Consider the following 20883-nt stretch of genomic DNA (forward strand, 5'->3'; position numbering starts at 1 on the left):
GGCAGACTGTTTTAATAGGTCCTCCACTCCTGCAGAGGCTCTGTTCTGGTTAGTCTAAACCACAGTAGGTAGTGATCTGACCATGACAAAGGGGCTACCATCAGCCTTTTATTCCATCCAGTAGAAAACACCAGGTCCTGCTACATAGACTGGGCCAGTTTCCGATTGGGACAGGGCCCTAGGGGTGTGCACGGACGGTTTGTTTCGAACTGGGGCCAGTTTGAAAGTTCAGTTGCGGACCAAACCAGGGGCAGTTTGAGCAGTTTGGGATCGTAAGGGGCATTCTTGTGGCAGTGGGGGCGGGGAAGCTGCTTACCCAGGCCATTCTCTGCTGCTTGGCCTCCCAGTGCAGCAAGCGCATTCTCCCCTCCTTTACCTAGACACTAATTATAACTGAGCCGCTGCTGAACCAGTGGCTCGGTAAAGGAGGGAGAAGCGCACTTGCTGCATTGGGAGGGTGAGCAGTGGCGAGTGACGGGTAAGTAAGCAACTTTTTCTGCGCTTGACTGATTTCATCCATGATAGTGGGTTGTATTCCAGATCATGCCTGAAGACAGGAAGTTAGTTGTGAAGTTGTAGCTCATATCTGGTAGTTAGGTAGGTGTCTCCCAATAGCCCAGTGCCTTCCTGTCTCGCCTCAGGACAGCATGCTTCCAAAGAGCTCTGCAAATTGCAGGGCTTGCCTGCTTTCGTATATTCCTTACTCCCCTCACCCCTTACTTCTCCGTGTGAGGGTAGGAAGGGAGTTGGTAGTCCTCTTTTGTCAAAAGCTCATTTTTTTTCTTTCATATTCGACCATTTTGTGCTGGGGTTATTTTCTACTTTCGTTTTTGAACGGAGCCACTAGGCACTCGATGCTAGTGTTCCCAATGGAAGCGGCTCATTCTGGTGATCTCTTGGGGGGCTCCCTATGAGAGGGAAACCACCCGAATCAAAGGACCTCCCCACTAAAGAGAGATCCTGCGAAAGGGACCTTGTGGCGGTAAGTGGCCTCACTCCCCGACACCAGCCATTCCAATGGGTGCGTCAGCCTCCTATCTCCCTCACTTGCCTGGGAGCGCTCCTCTGATGCTGGTGGCCTCCGTTTTCGCCCTGCCAGGCACACAAAAAGTCCAGGGTGCACGAGGGAGAAAGCAATCAAGGGGAGACCAGCAAGCCCCCCAAGAAACAAAAGGCAGCTCAGGAAAAACACAAGCTTCGCAAAGGGAAAATGAAAGTGCCAGTAGCGTGTTTTGAGTGAGCGCCTGCCTTTGCAGGCTGTATGCAAACAGTGATTACCGCAGCGTAGCCCTCATGTTCTTCTTCAAGGGCATGGCAGCTCATCATCTCTGTGCACCGGGACGGGCGAACTGTGTATGCCCGCAATATCTGGCTCTGGCGGTGTTCAGGGGGAGGGGGAATCCGTTCTCCGGTCATTCCTCCTGCATCCCAGCCAGGAACCCACAGCTCTATCAGGCCCATGCCTGCCCTGGTGGTGATTGGCCAAGGACAACCGTACCAGCCACAGGAGAACATGAGTAACCCTCTAACCCCAGCGGGGAACCTACGCACCCAGCCGGCTCCTGAGTTTGAGTCCTACCTAAGGGTTTTATTAGAGTTGAAGTATCATCCCTCCCGAGTGCATCTGTGATGGCCCCTACGCATGCTGATAAACCTATTGCTTCTTTCTTCCTCCTCGGACTCCAGCCCTTCCAGGGGAGTGATTCCACTCATCCATGAAACTCGCTGGGTTATTCTGGTCCAGTCATGTATCTCTCAGCCTAACCTACCTCACAGGGTGGCTGTGAAGTTAAACATAAGTAATCATGTACACTGCTCTAGGTTCCTTGGAGGAAGAGCAGGACAGATTAAAAATATTGTGTCAACCAGATTGATTGTTTCAAATCACCCAGGCACCGCAAATCTAAGACCTGCCTTGTCAGTGTCCCCTGGTACCTCGTCTGAAGAGGGTCCCATTCCTCCTCCCAGTCAGGAGCTCGCTCCTTCGTTCTCACCCAATAACCCTCCTCCCTCAGCCATACCTGATTTTTCCTACTGGCTGATTTTGAAGTTTTTGTCAGCAAGGGCACGCGAGGCCATACAGGACATACCTCCTGAATCTGTTGCCTCCCCCCCCCCCGTCCCAACCTGGTCTAGACCAGGTGGTTTTTCCAGCCGCCTCAGCTTCCTCTCCCCCACTTCCCCCCCTTCTTTTCAGGGACACCGTGTGGGAGGAGGGGAGGTTCCCTTTGCTCCCAAACCAACACCAGTTTTCCCCCCCAAGAATGTATATGCTCTGCCTGATGATTTTATGTTCCTTTTGGTCTCCCCAACGGTAGATGCTCCAGTGGCCCTATTGGTCTCGGGAACGGTCATGTGCAAGGAGGGCGTCAAACCAATGAAGATTCCTGAAGACAAAAAGCCCGGCCCCCTTCTTCACAAGGTTCACGTGGGTTGGGCTATGGTCATTAAGGCGGCAGCCGCCAATTCGTTTTTCGCTTGGGCCTCGGTTCTAGAGGCTAAGGAGTTGATCCAACTGGTACCTCCCGAAAATAAACAACTTATACTGCGCATCAACAGATTGGCCAGGCCTTAGCCTTCATGGCCGACTCCAGTCTGGATTGTATTCAGTATGCATCTAGGTCCATGGCTCCTGGAGTAGCTCTTAGGAGAAGTCTCTGGTTGAAGAATTGGACAGCCGACCATTGGTCCAAGCTCAGCCTAGCTTCTTCTTCCTTTACCAGGTCCAAGCATTTAGAGGAATCCCTGGAACCAGTCTTGGTTGAAACCATGGGCAGAAAAAGCCCTGCTGGTGTCGCATAGACTATTCCCAGCCGGGTAGATTTGCTTAAAACCCTTTTCATCCCTATAGGTTGTACTATAGATCATCATATTATCCCTCAGAGACTCCCGCCAATTTGACTACAACTACAGAGCCCCCGACAAAAGCAAAATCAGCAGTTGCATTTTCAGAGGGACAACAGGAACCAGTCCCCTTGACAGCCCTTCAGGTCTGGCCTTACGCAGGGCAGGAAACAATGACTCCTTGCCCCTCAGAGGCCAGCTACGATTTCTTCTCAACAGCTTGGAGCCACTCGACAGCAGAGGCATGGGTGCTCGACACTGTCAACCGGGGCCTCCGTTGGAATTCACTGTTCAGCCACATGACTCCTACACTCCTACCTCTTACACCATGAATCCGAGCAAAATATGGCAGAGCATTTCCAGGAGCGTATTCTCTGCTTTTTCTAGTCCAAAAAAAAAGGAGAATTGAAGGACCGATCATGGAGGACAGATTTGGATATCTAGCACTTAAACCGCTTTGTCCGAAAGAGACCCTTCAGGATGGATTTCCTCCTCACCATCAAGGAGGCAGTAAGGAAGGGAGAGTTCCTAGCATCCATAGATTTGTCAGAGGCCTACCTCCATATTCCCATCAACCGGGTTACTGTAAGTTCCTTCGGTTTCAGTTCCTCGATCATCACTTTCAGTACAAGGCAATACTCTTCAGGCTATTTTCAACCCCAAGGGTATTCACCAAGGTTATTGTGGCCCTCATAGCAAGGATGTGGGTGGAAACCCTTCATGTCCATCCACACTTAAACAATTGCTGATCCGATCCTCTGCCCTCCTCCACGCCCGCCAGGACTTTTCAGAGGACCCTCCAGTTCCTGGGGTCTCACGGATTCAGAGTCATGCACAGTAGAGCCACCTTACCCCGTCTCAGGCCCCCCAACACCTGGGAGTCCACTTCAGCGCCTTCTAGGAATGGTTGCACTGTCACCGGAATGCTGCCTCAAGATGACATCACTATCCACCTACTTCTGACCAGTCCATGGACAGACGTCACCCTCCTGGTACGACTTCTGAGATCAATGATATCCTGTCTGGAGTCCACCCCTGGGGTGTGCTGACACTCCCACCCTCCCCAATGGCTGATCGTCCCATGTCACGCTCCCATTGGAGGTCTTACATTCCCTAGGCTGATGGACCTTCTACCCTCCGAGGCATGCTGTTCTCGGACCCTCACAGGACCTCGGTGAACACGGACACAAGCCTAACATGAAGAGACTTCATTGAACATCATTCTGCTGGAGCTGCAGGCCATCCAGCTCGCCCTAGTCCACTTCCTCCCTCTTCTTTTGGGTCGGCATGCATTAGTCCGCAAGACAATGTGGCCGCAAGGGCATACATCATGATCCAGGGCAGCACCAGCTCTCCCTCCATGATGCGGGAAGCGACTCTATTGTTCACCTGGGCGGAGAAGCACCTTGCCTCCATCACGGTTGAACATCTCAGCGGCACGACCAACCTGTAGGTGGATTGGCTCAGTCATCAGATGGTCGATCCGGCAGAGTGGACCCTATCCCAGGAGGTCTTTCTACAGATCTTGGAGGATTTTGAAGTCCCAGTCGGGGATCTCTTTGCCTTGCAGTCAACCACCCACTACTCAGGTTCCTCACCAGATTCCATTCCCTCCTAGCAGAGGACATCGGCACATTCATGGCCCCTTGGCCTCCTGGTCGCCTTCCTGCTGACTACCATCATGGGCAGGGTCCTGCAGAGGATGATCCTAGAAAGGGCAATCATGGTCCTGGTCACTCCTTGAGGGCCCAGGATGCCATGGTTCCCATACCTTGTATGTCCTCCATCTTGGACCCGGCGTCTCTTCCCTGGCATCAGGACCTTCTTCAGGGGTCCTTACTCATCCGTATCGGTATGGTCCTATCTGTGCACATGGAAGTTGAGTGTCCTATCTGAGACGCGCCGGTTATTTTAGGGCAGTGCAGGATACCATCTTGGCATTCAGGAGACCATCAACCAACAGAATTTACCAAGCCACCGGGTTGGCCTTCTCCAGATGGGCGCATAGGAAACACCTTTTCCCCAAGTTCAGTGGGTATTCCCGAAGTCTTTTTGTTCCTCCAAGAAGGCCTAGGGATGGGGGTCCAACCCACCAAACTGCACAGTCAGGTTTTGGCCCGGGCGTCTATCCTGGACCTGTCCATACAGGGCCCCCATTGGTTTTACATCTGCACCTGAAACGTCTTCTCAGATGGGTCACTAACCTGGTTCCTCCTCCAGTTCATAGGCTCCCCGCTTGGGACCTAAACAAGGTCCTCTATGCTCTCACTCTCCCCCTTCAAGCCCCTTACAGCTATACCCCTGAGGATCCTCTCCTGTAAGGTGCTTTCTGGGTGGTCATTTTATCTGCACAGTGAATATCTGAATTAAGAGCTCTGTTGGCACTCAATGAACTATGCACCTCAGTGAGGACGGGGTGATTCTCCGTCTGAATTCTACCCTCATCCTGAAAATCAATCCCTCCTTCTTGGATCTTAGGAGGTAGTGCTCCCGTCCTTTTGTCCGTAGCCTGAGCATCCCAAAGAGAGACCATGGCACACCCTTGACATGCACAGGGTCCTCTGCATATACCTGAGGCATCCAAGCCTCATCGTAGTTCGGACTCCCTCTTCATTCCCTTTCATCCCACTTCTGTGTGTCACAAGGGTCCAAGTCCACATTACCGAAGTGGTTCAAGGCCATCATCTGTCTGGTTTATCAGGCTCTACTCCTTCCAGGCCCTAGGGGCATCACTGCCCACTCCACGTGCAATGCCAGCGAATTGGCCACCTTCTCAGCTCTAAATCCTTCTCAGCGATTCAACTAACCACTCCAGGTTATTTCTAAGGCAGCCACATGGGCTTCCGCTTCCCCATTAATCTAATACTACAAAATAGCTTCTTCCCACTTGGACCAAGCTACCATGGCATGCACTGTTTCTCCAGTTGGTGGTCTGATCGTCTGCTTTCCCTCCCCATACCCTTCTTAAGCTTGGGCATGTCCCACTATCGTGATTGAAATCAGGCAAATGCGGAAAAAGAAACATTGGTCTTACCTGTGAAGGGTTATTTTTTCGCAGTGTCTGATTTCATCCAGCCCTCCCATGGACTCTAGAACTTCTTGGGGTAGGCTTGGGCGCAGTTGTGGTAGGTGACGGCACATGGGGGTTTCTCAGATTCCTATCCACCGGATGCTTACTCTGGGTCCTTTGCTGACTAGGTTATCTTCCACTGGGACTTCTCTCCTCTTGCTAAGTGATTCGCTCTTGTTCTTGCTATGCTTACACGTTCCTTTTTTGGCTGATGCTGGGACCTGGCTCAGCAGTCCGAAACTGGGCTATTGGGGGATGCCTACCTAACTACTGGATATGAGCTACAACTTCAAAACTAACTTCCTGTCTCTGAGGCATAATCTGGAATACTACCCACTATCATGGATGAAATCAGACACTGCGAAAAAGAACCCTTCACAGGTAAGACCAGTGTTTCTTCCTTCCACCCCCCTCTTGTCGCTGCCATCCCCTCGTGAATGCCCCTTTGTGTATAAAGGGGAATCCTTGCCAGGTTCCCCTTTACAAGTATATCCCCCAAACCGGTTTGGCTTAGTTTGGTGGTTGAACCGGACTGGACCTGGTTCGGCTGGACCCAGTCCAGGCTGGTTTGAATCCAGTTTGAGTTCGAACTTAATCGGTTCCAAACATACCCTACAAGCCCCATAGAGGCCATGAAACTTTGAGCCGCACTAGAAGAGGACATCACTAAGAAGAGGATGACCAGCAGCAAGGTTGATGGACTCGATTACAGCAGCAATTAATGCACCACTGAGAGGCCTTAAAGGCCAAGTTGAAGGCAGATCATCCTGGAGAGAATCTATCTATGTGGTTGCTAAGAGTCGACACTGACTTGACAGCACTTAATCAATCAAAATCAATCAGAGAGGCAAACCTTAGTGTGAACGTTGAAGTCCCCCAGCACAATCAATGTGAAATACTCTAATACCACATTGGAGAGTACCCCAGCTAGTGTAGGCTAGGAGACTATTGAACAGTGAGGTGTGTGGTACACCAGTAGAATCCCTATTCTGACCCAGGATCCTATACAGAATGCTTATGACTGCTGCATGGGGTGCTTGGACAAGGGGATGGTGTCACAATAGGCCACTGCAACTCCTTCTCCCCACCCACCTGATCTGGGCTGTGCTGAATGGAAAACCCTGGGAGAGGTCCCCACCGCAGTTCATCCAGCACGGTCCCCATTGTGTACACCAGATTAATCTGCTCATCTAGTATTAAATTCTGGATAGCCGTGGTTATTTCCATTTACCAATCTAGCGTTTTAACATCAACCGCAGACCAGATGAGTTGTTGGTACTCATCAGTTGGAAGTAGAACCATAGGACAGAATAACCCTTAATTGAGCAATAAATAATTATTTCCAAAATATTAAATGAGTTTTATTATTTAAAAAGCAAAATGGTATTTTAAAAAAACTATTTTTTTACGTAGAACAAGCCCTGTCCTCTTTAATGTAAGGGCTGGCTATGATCTATCAAACTAAGTCATGACCCTAAGCAGTTAGAAGCAATTTAATTGAAACCAGTGGGATTTAACTGTGCACAATGTTTTAAAATTGTTCTCATCTCAGCAGGCCTGTGTGTAAACTAATCAGAATTAGATCTAATTAGAATTTCTAGTGTTTGATTCTATTGTTTCCAGTCTGAATAAAGACCAGTCTTTTTCTATCACATTACAGAGTTAACATTATTCTAGCAGTGTTAGTTTAATTATTACCAATTACTGCTATTTTGAATTATCAGCTTGCTTATCTTGTATACTTTTAAGCTTGATACAAGACTGGGCCACTTGCTTTTTCTGCCATTTGGCAGCCCTGTTTACGTTTCTCTCTCTGTGTGTGTCTGTGTGTGTGTCTGTGTGTGTATGTAATACCTGCCTACTGAGGATTACACTTGTAGGTGCAAAATTAAACCCGCATAAAATTTTCGCCTGCATTCTGAGTCTGGCCACAGCTCAACTGCAAGACTGGGTTTTTCCAGGTTTCTCCAATTGGTCTGCTGCCGCCCAAAGAACAAAACACAGACCAAACATAGCAGTAAAATCTGTAACATTTATTACATGATATCAAGTTCAGAATAGCACATATCTGCCAGCATGCATGCATGGGTTGACAAACAGTCAACTTCATTTCTTCATCAAGTTACAGTTTTATAACTCTGCCTGAAAAGAATCAAAGACCATATTTAATAATGTTTTAAATTCTCCTTTGTGACCTCAACCCAGGTAGTTCTTTCTTGTGCCTTTCTCTTTTCTTATCTAATTCTAGTAAGTCCGGCCTCTTTTTGTAAACTCCCCCCCCCCTTACTGTGCATGTCTGTGGTCAAATTGGCCATTGATCCTGCCCATTAACTTGTTCTGTGGTTTGTCTCCAAACAGTGACGATCTGGCAAGTGTCAGCAGATTTAAGCTGTCTTGTTAAACTGTATGTTCTCAACTTGAATCTATTTAGTTACATGGGAAGTGTTACCCACTGTTCTCTACTAGGGCAATCATAGGTCAGTGGTACAACCATACTTTATATGCTGACCTCTGTTAACCTGTTATACTACATTAAAATTAATTTACTGTGTAATTCTCATTCACGCTTCATACTTCCAGTGAAGTAGATTGTAGCCCATGGAAGTCTGTTACAATCAGTGTATTAATCCTTAAGGTACCTCAAGACCCTGTTGTTGTTGCTTAAAGTGTTATCTCTGAAGTTGAAATTTATTTTTCATTTTCTATAAGCAGTCGTACTCCTGGAAGCCGGCAAGCCTCTCCAACTGAAGTAACTGAGCGCCTGGGGCCTAACCCGAGCACAGTTGAAGGACTCGCTTCGCTTTCTAATCCTACAACCCACAAACCTCTGGTGGAAGAATTTTCAAACTCTGAATCTCAGAATTTGGATGCTATGGAACAAGTGGGTCTTGATTCTTTGCAGTTTGATTATCCTGGAAATCAGGTACAAATGGACTCTTCAGGAGCTACTGTGGGACTCTTTGATTACAATTCACAGCAGCAGGTTAGTATTTTAGTACAGCCACAGTGGAACTCCTGTATAATGATACATACAGACTATTGCCAAAAGTGACAGTCCTTTGTCTAGCTTCCCTACCCTGTGTCTTTGTCTATGTCCTGGAGTCATTGGCATGTCTCTATCCCTACATCCACTCCACATAATTAGATGGCAAGGAAATGCACAATGTGTATAGCAGATCATGGGTACATTTTAATATACGCTACAGTAAAGGAGTGAGAACATGTGACAGGGCTGCCATTTTTGTAGCCAACACTTGTTTATTCAGAGTGACTAATTCTGCCCTAGTATCATAAATATAAAAATGAATTTGATCTGTATTTAGAATTCACACCTAGTGGTATCGATGAATATATTTTATTTATTATTATTTATAGACAGTAATAAAATATATATTGATTAAATTCTGATGTTGAAAAAATTACTGCTGTTTCCTTAGCTTTTCCAGAGGACTAATGCTCTTACTGTTCAGCAGTTAACAGCAGCCCAACAGCAGCAGTATGCATTGGCGGCAGCACAGCAGCAGCACATAGGTAAGATTTTGTTGTTTTCAACCAAGTAGAACAGCTGACAATGTATGATTTACACTTCTGTTAATGAAAAGCTTGACAGGATGGGCTGATATGTTTGGATAAGGGAGGCAATCTGAAATGTCTTACTACTTTGACATGCTGTTATATAAAATTACAAATGCAGATTTGGTTGACATGTTTTGGGGTGTTTTAGATGCTTAAATATTTAAGTCTGCAAGAGTTTGTTTGTCTAAACATATAATAAATTAGCTTGTGTATTAGCAATACAATACAGAAAGGAATGAATTGGTGTTACATAATACTCACTTTCAATGTATTTAGTCTTTAAAGATGTCTACAGTAACCCAGAACTAGGAACGGTTCTGGCAATACGGTATGAACTTGGCAGTTGTTAACAATAGTGGAAGATGCTTTTGTTCTATGTTTAAAACTTCATCAAGCATAGGTAACACAAATTTCCAAGACAAAAAAAATCTAAAACTCTTGTGGTATGACTGTGTATGATGCCTGTTTTTGGTGAAATTGAACCTTTTCTTACTGTAACAGGTGTATTTTCAGCAGGCTTGGCTCCAGCTGCTTTTGTGCCAAACCCATACATTATCAGTGCTGCTCCACCAGGTGCTGACCCATACACAGCAGCAGGTTTAGCTGCAGCAGCTACACTAGCAGGTAAGAAAATGCCATTGTGCTTAATATATATACATTTTTGTAGAATTGTCTGAATTGGCAGTCTTTCAATATGTGAAGTGTTGAGCATAAACCAACCAAGACTTCTTAATAAGAAAGTTAGGCTATTAACACCTTTTACAATAGGATCTCCTAATTTTCAAGTCTGAGCAAAGACCAACATTGAAGCATCTCCACACACACTTCCCATTCTTTACATTGCTGCCTTTCAGACTTCATGATGAGATCCACACAAAATGTAAGAAATGTACTCATCTGAACAAGGATTTTCATCCTAGAATAACACCTACTTCAATTTGTGGGTGTTACAAATTAGCAGTTACAATCAGTTACAAATTATCATCAGTTTGCTGACTCGTCAAGGAAATAAGCTTTTATTTTTCCAACCTTTCAGCTAATTACTGAGAGTAGTCATGCATTACTTTTCCTTTGCCTCTTCACTGCTGAGAAGAGGCTTCACTGAGTTCCTAGGTCCAAGGGAAGCATGGGGAATTAATCCCTATGTTTTGATTTAACGTCCTGCAGTTGAAAGATGTAATGAAAGGACTAGGAGTCCAAAGAAAGTGACAGCAGCAATCACCATGTTGGGCTGCATACATGGTGCTCTAGTTTGTAGAGCTGGTTTTTCCTTGAAGAGCTAACCGTTCTTAAGATGAAGAGACACACATATTCAGACTGTCTTCTGTTTCTCTGTGTGTTTGTTCATTGGTTCTCTCTCTCTCTCTCTCTCTCTCTCTCTCTCTCTCTCTCCAACCACCCCAATTCTGCTCTCCTTTATATAGCCTTAATTGCTAGTTTAAGGCTAGCTACATGATTGAGTTGCTAAGGAAGTTCCAGGTGAGTAAGCAAGGGACATTGTGAGACTGACTGACTTTCAAGCAGTATGGATCTTAGTGTGCCATTTCTGGTACAGAATCCATTTCTAAGGTTAATTCCCATAGTACCCACAACCATTGCCATGGAAAGCTGGTCAGGCTTGGCTATTGCACAGTTGTTGTGGGTCCCTTCCCTGCTTATCACATTTCAATTTCTAGCTCTTTTCCTTTATAGATACATAAGGAAAAGCATGCAGACACTACAGTTGCTCAGTTAAGAAGCCAACCTTCCTTACTGTTAATAAATTTAAACACATACTACCTGTATTTAGATTTGTGCTGTTTTGTGCCGTCCCATAAAATTATACATAGTTATTGCAATGACTTCCTTCCCCTAAATGCTCTGAGATGCTGGAGAGATTAAAATAACTTTCTAGAACCATATAAAAGCATTACATCTATTCAATTTAAAATGTAATGTAAATCATCTATCTATATATTTAATTCTCTTGGGACATGCGTGCCCAGGATTTGGAGGCGGAACTCTTGTGACATGCTGCGAGAGTTCCGAAGTGAGGAGGACTAAGGAGGAGGGGGGAAGAAACTGCTGGCGGTGGCCGGCCAGCGGGCAGAGGAGGGAGGAGAGAAAGGCGGCGGTGGGCAGCAAGAGAAAGGTGGCAGCGGGCGGGGGGAGAGAAAGGCAGTGGCGGGCGGTGGGTGGGTGGAGGGGGGGAGAAAATCCATGGCGGCAGGCGGACGGGAGGGAGAAAAAACGGCGGTGGCGGGGCCCTTCTTGGCCACCCGCCGCGGCTCTGTGTGCGGGGAGGAACGGGAGGGGAGGAGGGCTGGAGAGTGCGAGCCATTGGGAAGGGGAAGAGAGGAGAGACCGGGCCAAGAGGAAGAGGGAAGGGGAAACAGCCAGCCCCAAAGCGCCACACAGATGGTCTGTGCCGGGTCGGCTAGTATATATTTATATGTCTAAGACTCCTTTTCACCCATAGGTCTCAAGGCAGTTCAGAACAATTTAACAAGTTCTAATAAGAATTAATCTGCCTACTTTTCTTTCACTATCCCTAAAACTGGATTAAACTTGATCCAAATCGGTTAGGCAGTTCACAAGTTAGCCCACTTGTGCCTCAAACGTTCCTGAGTCCACCATCTTGAATTGGGGTGGATGACATCACATGTGTTTGAGGTGTCCCTACAATGGTACCAAGTTTGGTCCAAATCGCTTCCCACTTGCACCTCAAATGTTCCTGTGTCTGCCATCTTGAATCAGGGTGGATGACATCATTACAAACAACACCCTTGAGCCATCCCTATGTGTTCTTAAAGCTGCAGCAAATTTGGTTCAAATTGGTTAGACAGTTCACAAGTTAGCCCACTTGTGCTTCAAACGTTTACGCGTGCGCCATCTTGAATCAGGGTGGATGTCATCACTACAAAGTAGTTGAGGTGTCCCTACAACTGTACCCAATTTGGTTCATATAGGTCCAGGCATTGTGAAGTCGATGGGGGACACGCATGGAATGGCAGGTGATCTCATAAGCCTACTGGAAAGTAGGCTAAAAATAGTAACCGAATATTCAAAAATGCAATTCAAAACAACCATAGAACATAAATGCAGCCTCCTAACCACAGGAATAAAAGTGAAAGCAGATCACATAATGAACAGCCAGCTAGCCTTAAGTGGTGTTATGCAAAGGCCTTAGTAAAAAGAATGAGTTTTCTAGGCGGCAGTATTAAGGCAGTGTGTGCACAGGTGCATTCAGAATGGAGCCTTCCCGATTCAACCTGAGCAGGATCTAAAATTAACTAAATGGATATAAAAAAATGTGTGAGCGTGTGCACGCCTTAGAGGGAACACTGCCAATGAGGATTCCCCTTTACCAGTACAGGGTTTTAGGAGGCTGTCTTAAGTATAGAGGGGGCGGGAGGGGAGTAAATCTGTATTAACAAGTACAAGCCCCGGCTGTGGTGGTGCAGACCCACCTGAGGACATGGCTGCTCCAGGCTTTTGGTACTTCTCGGTGGCAGCCGCTCAGAAAACCAGCCCTGCCTCTCCTGTCAGCTGCGCAGCTGCCAGACTATAGGGATGCCAACATGCCCCATCTTGAACCAACCAGCTTGTCAAGGCACTCAGCCATGCGGGGGCAACAGACACGGGTGTCCACAAACACCCCAAGTGGAAGCACAAGCAGGGCACCCCATCATAGCACCAGGTGGGGGAAGCCCAAAAGCAGATCCAAGCAGGGCAGCTGCAGCAGCCAAGATCTATTCTTCACACAGAAAGGGTGGGGAAGGAGTGGCCCAGCCCCTTCTGGGTGTGTGTGTTTGCTCCCTAAGTCATACTCATGATAAGAACCATCCAGGGAAGAGATCAGAATTCTCATGTGATGCAGGTGTGGCATCCAGATAGCACCCTGCCTTTACAGACCAGGGCTGCTCTTTCATGAGAGTGACACGCCATGGTAGCACTCATGGGCTGTGGACACCCAGATGGGATATGGTCCCTGCAAGCCCTGTGGAAGGGGAACCCCAGCAACACCTTTCCCTGTCTCAGTGGATGGTGGACAGCAGGATCACAACCATTCATCTGGCAGCTGAGTTGTCCCACAGCACATATGCATGGGTTTCTCTGCCAGCCACACCCAGGTGGCTTGGCAAGGATTGCTTAAAATGCCATTTCCCCTCGCCCGGAGTGCCCACAGTAGCTTGTCTACATACGCTGCAACAGCAGCTCTGGTCCAGAAATGTTGAATGGCTGGAAGGGCCTGCTCCTCAGCCCACTGCCCTCACCGTCCGTTCAAATGTTTGTGTGGGGATGCTGTTGGAGGGGTCTGAAAAGCAGACCCTGGAAGGGATTCCATAGCAGTCATATTTACACAATGGTATTCATGTTGTAGGCTAAACCGCCAGCCCATTACACCACAGACCACTCTCTCACGAGAGTGGCAGACTAAAGGGAGTGAGGAGGAATGCTCCATGCAAGAAAGCTGCGGGGACAGGCACTCAGGCAATTGCTTTCCCAGTCTTGGTGACTGCAGTCAAGCTGCTGTCAAACTGAGTGCCCTGCCAACCCAACCACCAATGTGGAGATGTACACCCCTACCCGTGGCCTCAAACATGTGAAGCTGCTGTCCTGGGGTGGCTTGAAACCGGGGCTCTTTACTCCCAGGTATCTCAGCACCTGCCGATCTACATACAGTGCAACACTGGTTCTGGCCCTGGAATTTCGAATGACTGGAAGGGCTTGCTCCACAGCCCACTGCCCTCACCAGCCATCCCATTTGTTTCTTGTGGGGGTGCAATTGGAGGTGTCTGAAGACAGACCCCGGAAAGGATTCCAGAACAGCCAAGTTCTATTTTTCACCCAGTAAGGGTGGGGAAGGTGGGGCCAGTCCCTTCCGTGGGGTGGGTGGGTGGGATGTTTGCTCCCTAAATCTCACTCATGAAAAGAACAGTCTCTGGGGAACTAGTACAATCTGTGCGAAGTGGTACTGCTGCTGTACAAGCTGGCATCATGGTTTCAGAAACAATGGCAGGCCACAACCCCACGGTCTTGACTCTCACAAGAGTGGCAGACTAAAGGGAGTGAGGGACAATGTTCCACGCAGGAAAGCTGCAGGGATGGGCACACGGACAAGTGCTTTCCCGGTCTTGGCGATTGGCCATGAAGCCTTTGTCAAACCCTGCCATCCCACCCACCAATGTGGAGATGTGTGCCTCTTCCCTGGGCCCCCAATGTACGAAGCAGTCATTCTGGAGCGGTTGGAAACGAGGTCTGTCTACTCCCGGGAATCTCAGCGCCTGCAGATCTACATACACCGCAACGCCTGCCCTGGCCCAGGAGTTTTGAATGTCTTGAAGGGTCCACTTCTCAGCTGCCCATACCCTCCTCCCACTTCTTAGTTTTGGTTGTGCAATGAACAGTGTCCAAAAGATTGACCCTTGAAGGGATTCCAGAGCAGACAAGTTCTACCTTTTTAATCAAGAAAGGTTGAGGAAGGGGGGCCTGGCCCCTTCCCCTTTTGGGGTGGATGCCCACAGAGGCTAGCTCATGGGGTCAGTCTGGGGTTAGCTGAGATGCTTTTTCAAGGAAAGCGCGGTTGACCCAGGGCTCAATGTCCAAGCATGGGAGTAACAGGCCATGGGGACACCCCCATACAGCTCATGAGAGGGACCGTTGGAGTGGAGAGGAAAGTGAATTGCCTGGACAGATCTGTCATGATGTCAGATGGCAAAACATTCCCTTCGCCACCTAACACCTCCCTCATGAGAGTGGCAGGCCATGTGTGCTCTGGATAGAGCGAGGATGCTTTCTGGCTTGTGGCCACGGGGACTGCTATCCCAAGGAGCACATTCCTAGTCTTGAGGACCACAGGTAAGCTGCTGTGATACCATGCCCCCTTCCTGCCGCACATCCATGTGCACAGGTGTACCCTTTCCAGCACCCCAGAGCAGCAACCCCCCTCTCCAGCATTGTCTGGAGAGCAGGGGGGCACCCCTCTCCAGTCCATCCTTGTACCTGCCGATCTGCATATGGCAGTAGGGCCAACTGAGAGGAGTCATGAATGGGTAGAAAGCTTTGTGGCTGTGTCCATCGCTCCACAAACACTGCACACGAGACATGGGTAGGGGAAATGATGTGTCTAGATGTCCTCTGGGTACTTGTACAGGAGAGGAGTGTGGGGAGGCTTTGAGGGGAATCTGTTCTGGTTTTTTTTTACTAAGAAAGGGTGGATAAGTGGGGCCCAGCCACTTCCCTGGAGGGGCGTCACAGCCCTCTGTTACTCATGAACAAGGCTAGGGCTACTCGGAGGCAGGCAAAGTATGATGATAAGCGTGGAGCTGTCCACGAGGACTGTGCCCACTCATGAGAGCACCAGTCCATGAGTGCTCTGGGTAGAGCTGTGTTGGGAAGTGGTGGCCAGGGGTATCCCAGAGACTACTTTTCTGCTCCCAGGGGCGGCGAGCAAGTTCCCTAGAAAACAAGCCCCCCTCCCCTGCCTGGCCATTTGCACCTGTGCCCAGGTGCACCGTTGCGAGCCGCCCCTGCAGTTGACCCAGCTGCCACGGGATTGGGGGAACAGAGGCCTCTCCCGTGATTCCCTATGCCTGCACATCAACATACAGTGCTCAGATGGACCCGATCTGGGAACTTTGAAACTTGGGTGAATGTGCTGTCTCGTGGCCATGCACGCAGCCAGGCTATGGAAGATGAGGTGCAAGGATGTCTTCCAGGGTATGTGCAATGCAGAGCTAGGATTAGGAGAGAGGAAACATTGTATTTTTCTTTTTCTATTTTTCAACAAGAATAGTCGGAACTTATCCCTCTGCGGGGGGGTCCATGGGGGTTCCCTTCCCCCTGCCGGCCTCTGTTACTGCAGGCATTACCTAGTTCAGGTGGTCTTCAGCCCTTTCCGGGCCTTTCCCTCAGCGCAGTGGCCATTTTGGAGGCTGCTACAGATGCTCAAATGGCTCTGCATGGCCAGGTCATGATGCCCAAACTGTCAAACTGAACCAGTTTGAAGTCACAAGACACACCCTGCTGGAGATCGTGGTCAATTGCAGACAAGCGGCTGACATGGTGATGCGTTGCCCACAGTCTGGCCGCGGAGCGGACTGGGAGGCTGAGCGGTAGGGAGGGGCTCCCTTTCCCCTCTACTTTAGGCTAACAGCACTTAGTTTAGAATTCTAACTCCAGTTAGTGCTAAATACAGTTCGTTTTTATGTGTGAAACGAACTGTAGCCTGGGGGTGGCAGCCACCAAAAGGCTATCCTGTCCTGTGTGCATGACGGACATGCATCAGCCGGAGTCAGTATGTGAAGCAGAGCTTCAGGATGATCTTGTAAAGCAGATAGATTCACTTGGGAGCAGGTCATCCCTAAACTACTTGGGACCCTGGTGATTTAGGATTTTAACCAACAACTTGAATTGAACCTGAGAGCTAGTAGTAGCCAGTGCAGTTCTTTCACTGGATGTCCCACCACCAGGAATGCTTACATGGTTTTTCATTTGTCTTTGGGGTTGCACAGCCCAGATGCTACCAAGCGGATGTTTCTGGCGAATTGCCCCAACTCTCTAGCTCTCAGTATCTTTCTTTTGACTTTGCTGGCTTACTCTGCTGTGGGAGGCGGGTAGTCACTTCCTAATGCTTCTGCCTGGAGTCCAGAAGCCAATATCTCAGTACCTTCTGTGGCAGTTATACTATTCTTTTATGTGCAGCAAACCAATTTTTCTTTCTTTTTTTCCTTTTTGGTTAGGACCAGCTGTTGTCCCTCCTCAGTATTATGGAGTTCCCTGGGGAGTGTATCCAGCCAACTTGTTTCAGCAGCAAGCAGCAGCAGCAGCAAACAACACAGCTAATCAGCAGGCTGCATCACAGGCACAACAGGGGCAGCAGCAGGTAAATGGAATAGAGATGAATATTTGCAGACAGTTAAACATATTTTTCCATCAACTGGTACAATCTTCCATGTAGCCGTATGCTGTCTTGTAATTTGTTTAAAGAAGCAGAAACGCTGCATCGCCATAAACGCCACAGCTAAACTGAACATCATGAATGTTGAGTTATATCAGTACAGGAATTCCAATTCTTATGTATAGTTTCTTATAATAAGCCTGGAGATTACTATGAATGTGGGTTCCACACATATGCACTGTATCAGTAAGCGCAGCAGTTGTTGAAAATTAACTTTTAAACATGTATGTGCTGCAACTTTTCTACTGAAAATTACGGCACATTGATTTTAACTTTTCTAAGCTATTAGGTCATCAAATGGATCAAAATATTTTCAGTTCTCCTGCCCAGGGAGAGCTGATGTTGGGGAAAGCCAATCTTCTGACCATAGGTTAAGTGGAAAGCTTATCCAAGTCACATTGCAAAAACAGATTTTTTTTGAACATCTGTGAACTCTCAGTCCAGTAAAAAGTCCCAAGGGAAGACATTGTTTAGGGCTCTCATAGTAGCAGTAAAGAATGTAGAAGGTGATATTTTCAACTGTATTCAGTGGACCTGTGCATTGGAATCTCTGATTCCAACAAAAATGTACTACTCCCCTTGGCGTAGCACAGAGCTGGATGCTCATTTCATGACCGGCCTGACAACACCTGTCATTTCCAGTGCTGCAAAGAGAGGGCACAAAGGGGATGCTGGGAAGGCATATGGGGACATCTGGGAACTGTAGTTCCTCTCAGCTTTCCCCATAGGAAAGCTGGGATGAAGTACAGTTCCCAGCTGTCACTGCATGCCTTACTGGCATCCCTATGGCCTTATCCCCTTGCTTTTCAAAGTTGACGCTTTTTTCACTGCCTGTTACAGCAGTTGGTTTTTGTTCTGTCGGTTACTGGTGTAGGAACTTCATTAGCATGAGTGTCTGGAAGTGAGGGGAGAGGACTTTTCTCCTCTGGTTCAAAAACTGTGGCTGCTTTCCCAGCACAAGCTGCCGCCTTTCCCTAGAATTGTTCATATGTTAGTCCCAGGATTTTCTTTTCACCTGTTTTCTTACTCAGTTTAACCTATCAGTCTTATTTGGTCAATTTTGTTAAAACGGTTGCATAAATAATGGACATGTGACACGATATAACGCGATACATTTTTCTGTTTCTTACTTCAATTTGCTGGTCTTGTGTGATTGCACGTGGCACACTACCTCCATTACTTCTGATGGAAGAAGCGTGTAACATGAGATCACGTTGGTCAGTAGATCCGTTACTTTCCTCTTGCTCAGCACCAGTGCTGCTTGTGTTAGCCTCCCACAGCAACTGTGAGACAGGTGGGCCAATAATAATTTTGCATAGCACTTTGTTAGAGGGCAAAGTGCTTCTTCACACATATAATTTTGATGTAAATCTTACAACAATCCTGTATGGTAAGTATTATACCCTCTTTGCATCTTGTTAACCAAGTCTGAGAGAATGGGATGTTTAAGGCTACCTGGTGCATTCCTGACAGAGGCAAGATTCAAACCAGGGAAAGTCTTTATTTGCACCTTAGTCTCTTAGCAGGGCAGCTAAATGGCCAAAATAAAACAAATCGTTCACTTTGGTGTAAAAGCATGATATTTGGCAGAAATGTCAGATATGTGTGGTTTTAGAAAGTAATGGGGGGGAACTCAAAAATTCAGTATGGTGGCAAAAAATCAATATGGCGTCACGATGTTAAATCATTCAAATAGTGATAGAGACCTGAGAATTGGCAGAAATGTTATCATATGTGTATGGTTTTAGAAAGTAATGATGGACACCCCAAAAGCTCAATATGGTGGCTGAAAATCCACATAAATATGGCATTGCAGTATTAACTGTTAATATTAATCACATTAAATCACATTCATAGTGATACAGACCTGAGGTTTGACAGAAATGTTTTCAGATATTTATGATATTACAAAGGAACACGACCCACCCCAAAAATCCAATATGGCGGCACAATATTAATTGTTACAAATTATTATTCATACTGATACAGATGTGAGAGTTGGCAGAAATGTTGTCAAGATGCTTATGGCTTTAAAAAGTAATGTGAGCTACCCCAAAAACCCAATATGGATGCTCAAAATGAATGTGGTGGTGTGATGGTCAACATAAAAGTGTGTGTGTGTTTTTAAACCCCCCCCCCCATTTGAATCATTCACTATGGCACCTGAGACTGGGCAGAAATGTAGCCAGAAAGTTTTGTTTTCAGAATGCAAACATTCTCCTTGATTCTGCCTTGACGCACCAGTCAACACTTCTATTGCAAAAGTGGACTGTGCCTGTGGCAAAATATACTGCAATCGGTCTTCATGTACTAGGCTTTCTTCTTCTTGCTTTGTAACTTTCTGGCTTACAGTCTGTGCTCTGGAGCTAGTTTTCTCGAATGTTAGACATCAAATTCAGATTTAGATGACAGATTTAATTCAGATAGGTGACCTTATATCATGGACTTTGCAACATAGTGTGAAAAGCAAAAAAGCGGAAGTCCAGAATTTCACTTCTGGTACCTGATTCTTTTGATGGAACTGCTGACGGTCTTCACGCTTATTCAGTCATTTAGAGAAGCAAACTTTGTACTGTACCATGGAGTTTTATCTGAATTGATACCATATTTTTTTCTAACATCAATTCCCACTATTCCTGTTGGAATCCACTTAAGAGACATTATGTCACTGGAAAACCTACATGGGTAACTGAGCAGTTTCACAAAGGCAAATTTTGTGGTTCATAAACTGGAGCAAAAATACTTATCTCTGCCACTTGATCAAGTGCATGAGCAGGCAAATAAAGTCATTAAGGGTGATGGAGGACTGATAACAGAACCCATCAGCACTGTGGTGCTGGATCATTGCTGGATTGGAAGTGAACCATCTAGTGCATGACTATGAGACTGCTTCCGGTGGCAAACTTTTAAGGGAAAGCAACAGTCACCATGAACAGTATGGATGAGCTCAACAAATATTCTCCGATAGAGTGTGCAAGCTCAAACGTGAAACTGGACATGGGGCAGCCTTTTAGAATCATCAGCAGACCTGTTTGTTCTCCACACCAGAGAGATTGCAGATCGTAGTTGTGCTGACATGATTTTTACACACATGACAGAGGTAGAGAACAGTTCCACAGGCTGCAATGAAGAAAGATTGTAACCTTTTATCAAGACTCTTTATCTTCTGTGAGAACAGGCAGTTGGAGTAGAAAGGTTTTTTAAAGTATAAAGACCAGTCATCTCCTGCTGCGCTCGGTGACAATGAGAAGCTCCACACATGATGAACTTCAGTTGATCAAGATTCTTGAAGCTGATATAACAGTGTTGCAAGAAGAATGAGCAACAGTTATCTTAGTGGAGGGGACAGCCATGGTCAATTTCCTAAAACCACAGAAAATGGGATGTACCTTTTGATTGCTGTGCAAAGGATGTGCTTCTTCCTACAGTGGAGGCATCCTGCAGGAAGTAT

The 20883-nt window shown here is 47.1% G+C and overlaps 1 protein-coding gene across 11 annotated transcripts in view; it reads left to right on the forward strand.

Annotated features, from left to right (window-relative positions):
- PUM2 (pumilio RNA binding family member 2) overlaps window positions 1-20883 on the forward strand; it is a 103311-nt gene that overhangs the window by 32221 nt on the left and 50207 nt on the right. For 7 of the 11 annotated variants that reach the window (XM_053285254.1, XM_053285244.1, XM_053285248.1 and 4 more), the window contains exons 6-9: window positions 8624-8897; window positions 9352-9445; window positions 9992-10114; window positions 17215-17357. In XM_053285254.1, the coding sequence (XP_053141229.1) occupies window positions 8624-8897; window positions 9352-9445; window positions 9992-10114; window positions 17215-17357 (634 nt within the window). The remainder of the gene's footprint in view (window positions 1-8623; window positions 8898-9351; window positions 9446-9991; window positions 10115-17214; window positions 17358-20883) is intronic. The other 4 variants (XM_053285247.1, XM_053285249.1, XM_053285251.1 and 1 more) reach the window with 1 other exon arrangement.

This window comes from Hemicordylus capensis, chromosome 1, assembly GCF_027244095.1.
Source record: "Hemicordylus capensis ecotype Gifberg chromosome 1, rHemCap1.1.pri, whole genome shotgun sequence".
In the NCBI taxonomy this organism is placed as follows: Eukaryota; Metazoa; Chordata; class Lepidosauria; order Squamata; family Cordylidae; genus Hemicordylus; species Hemicordylus capensis.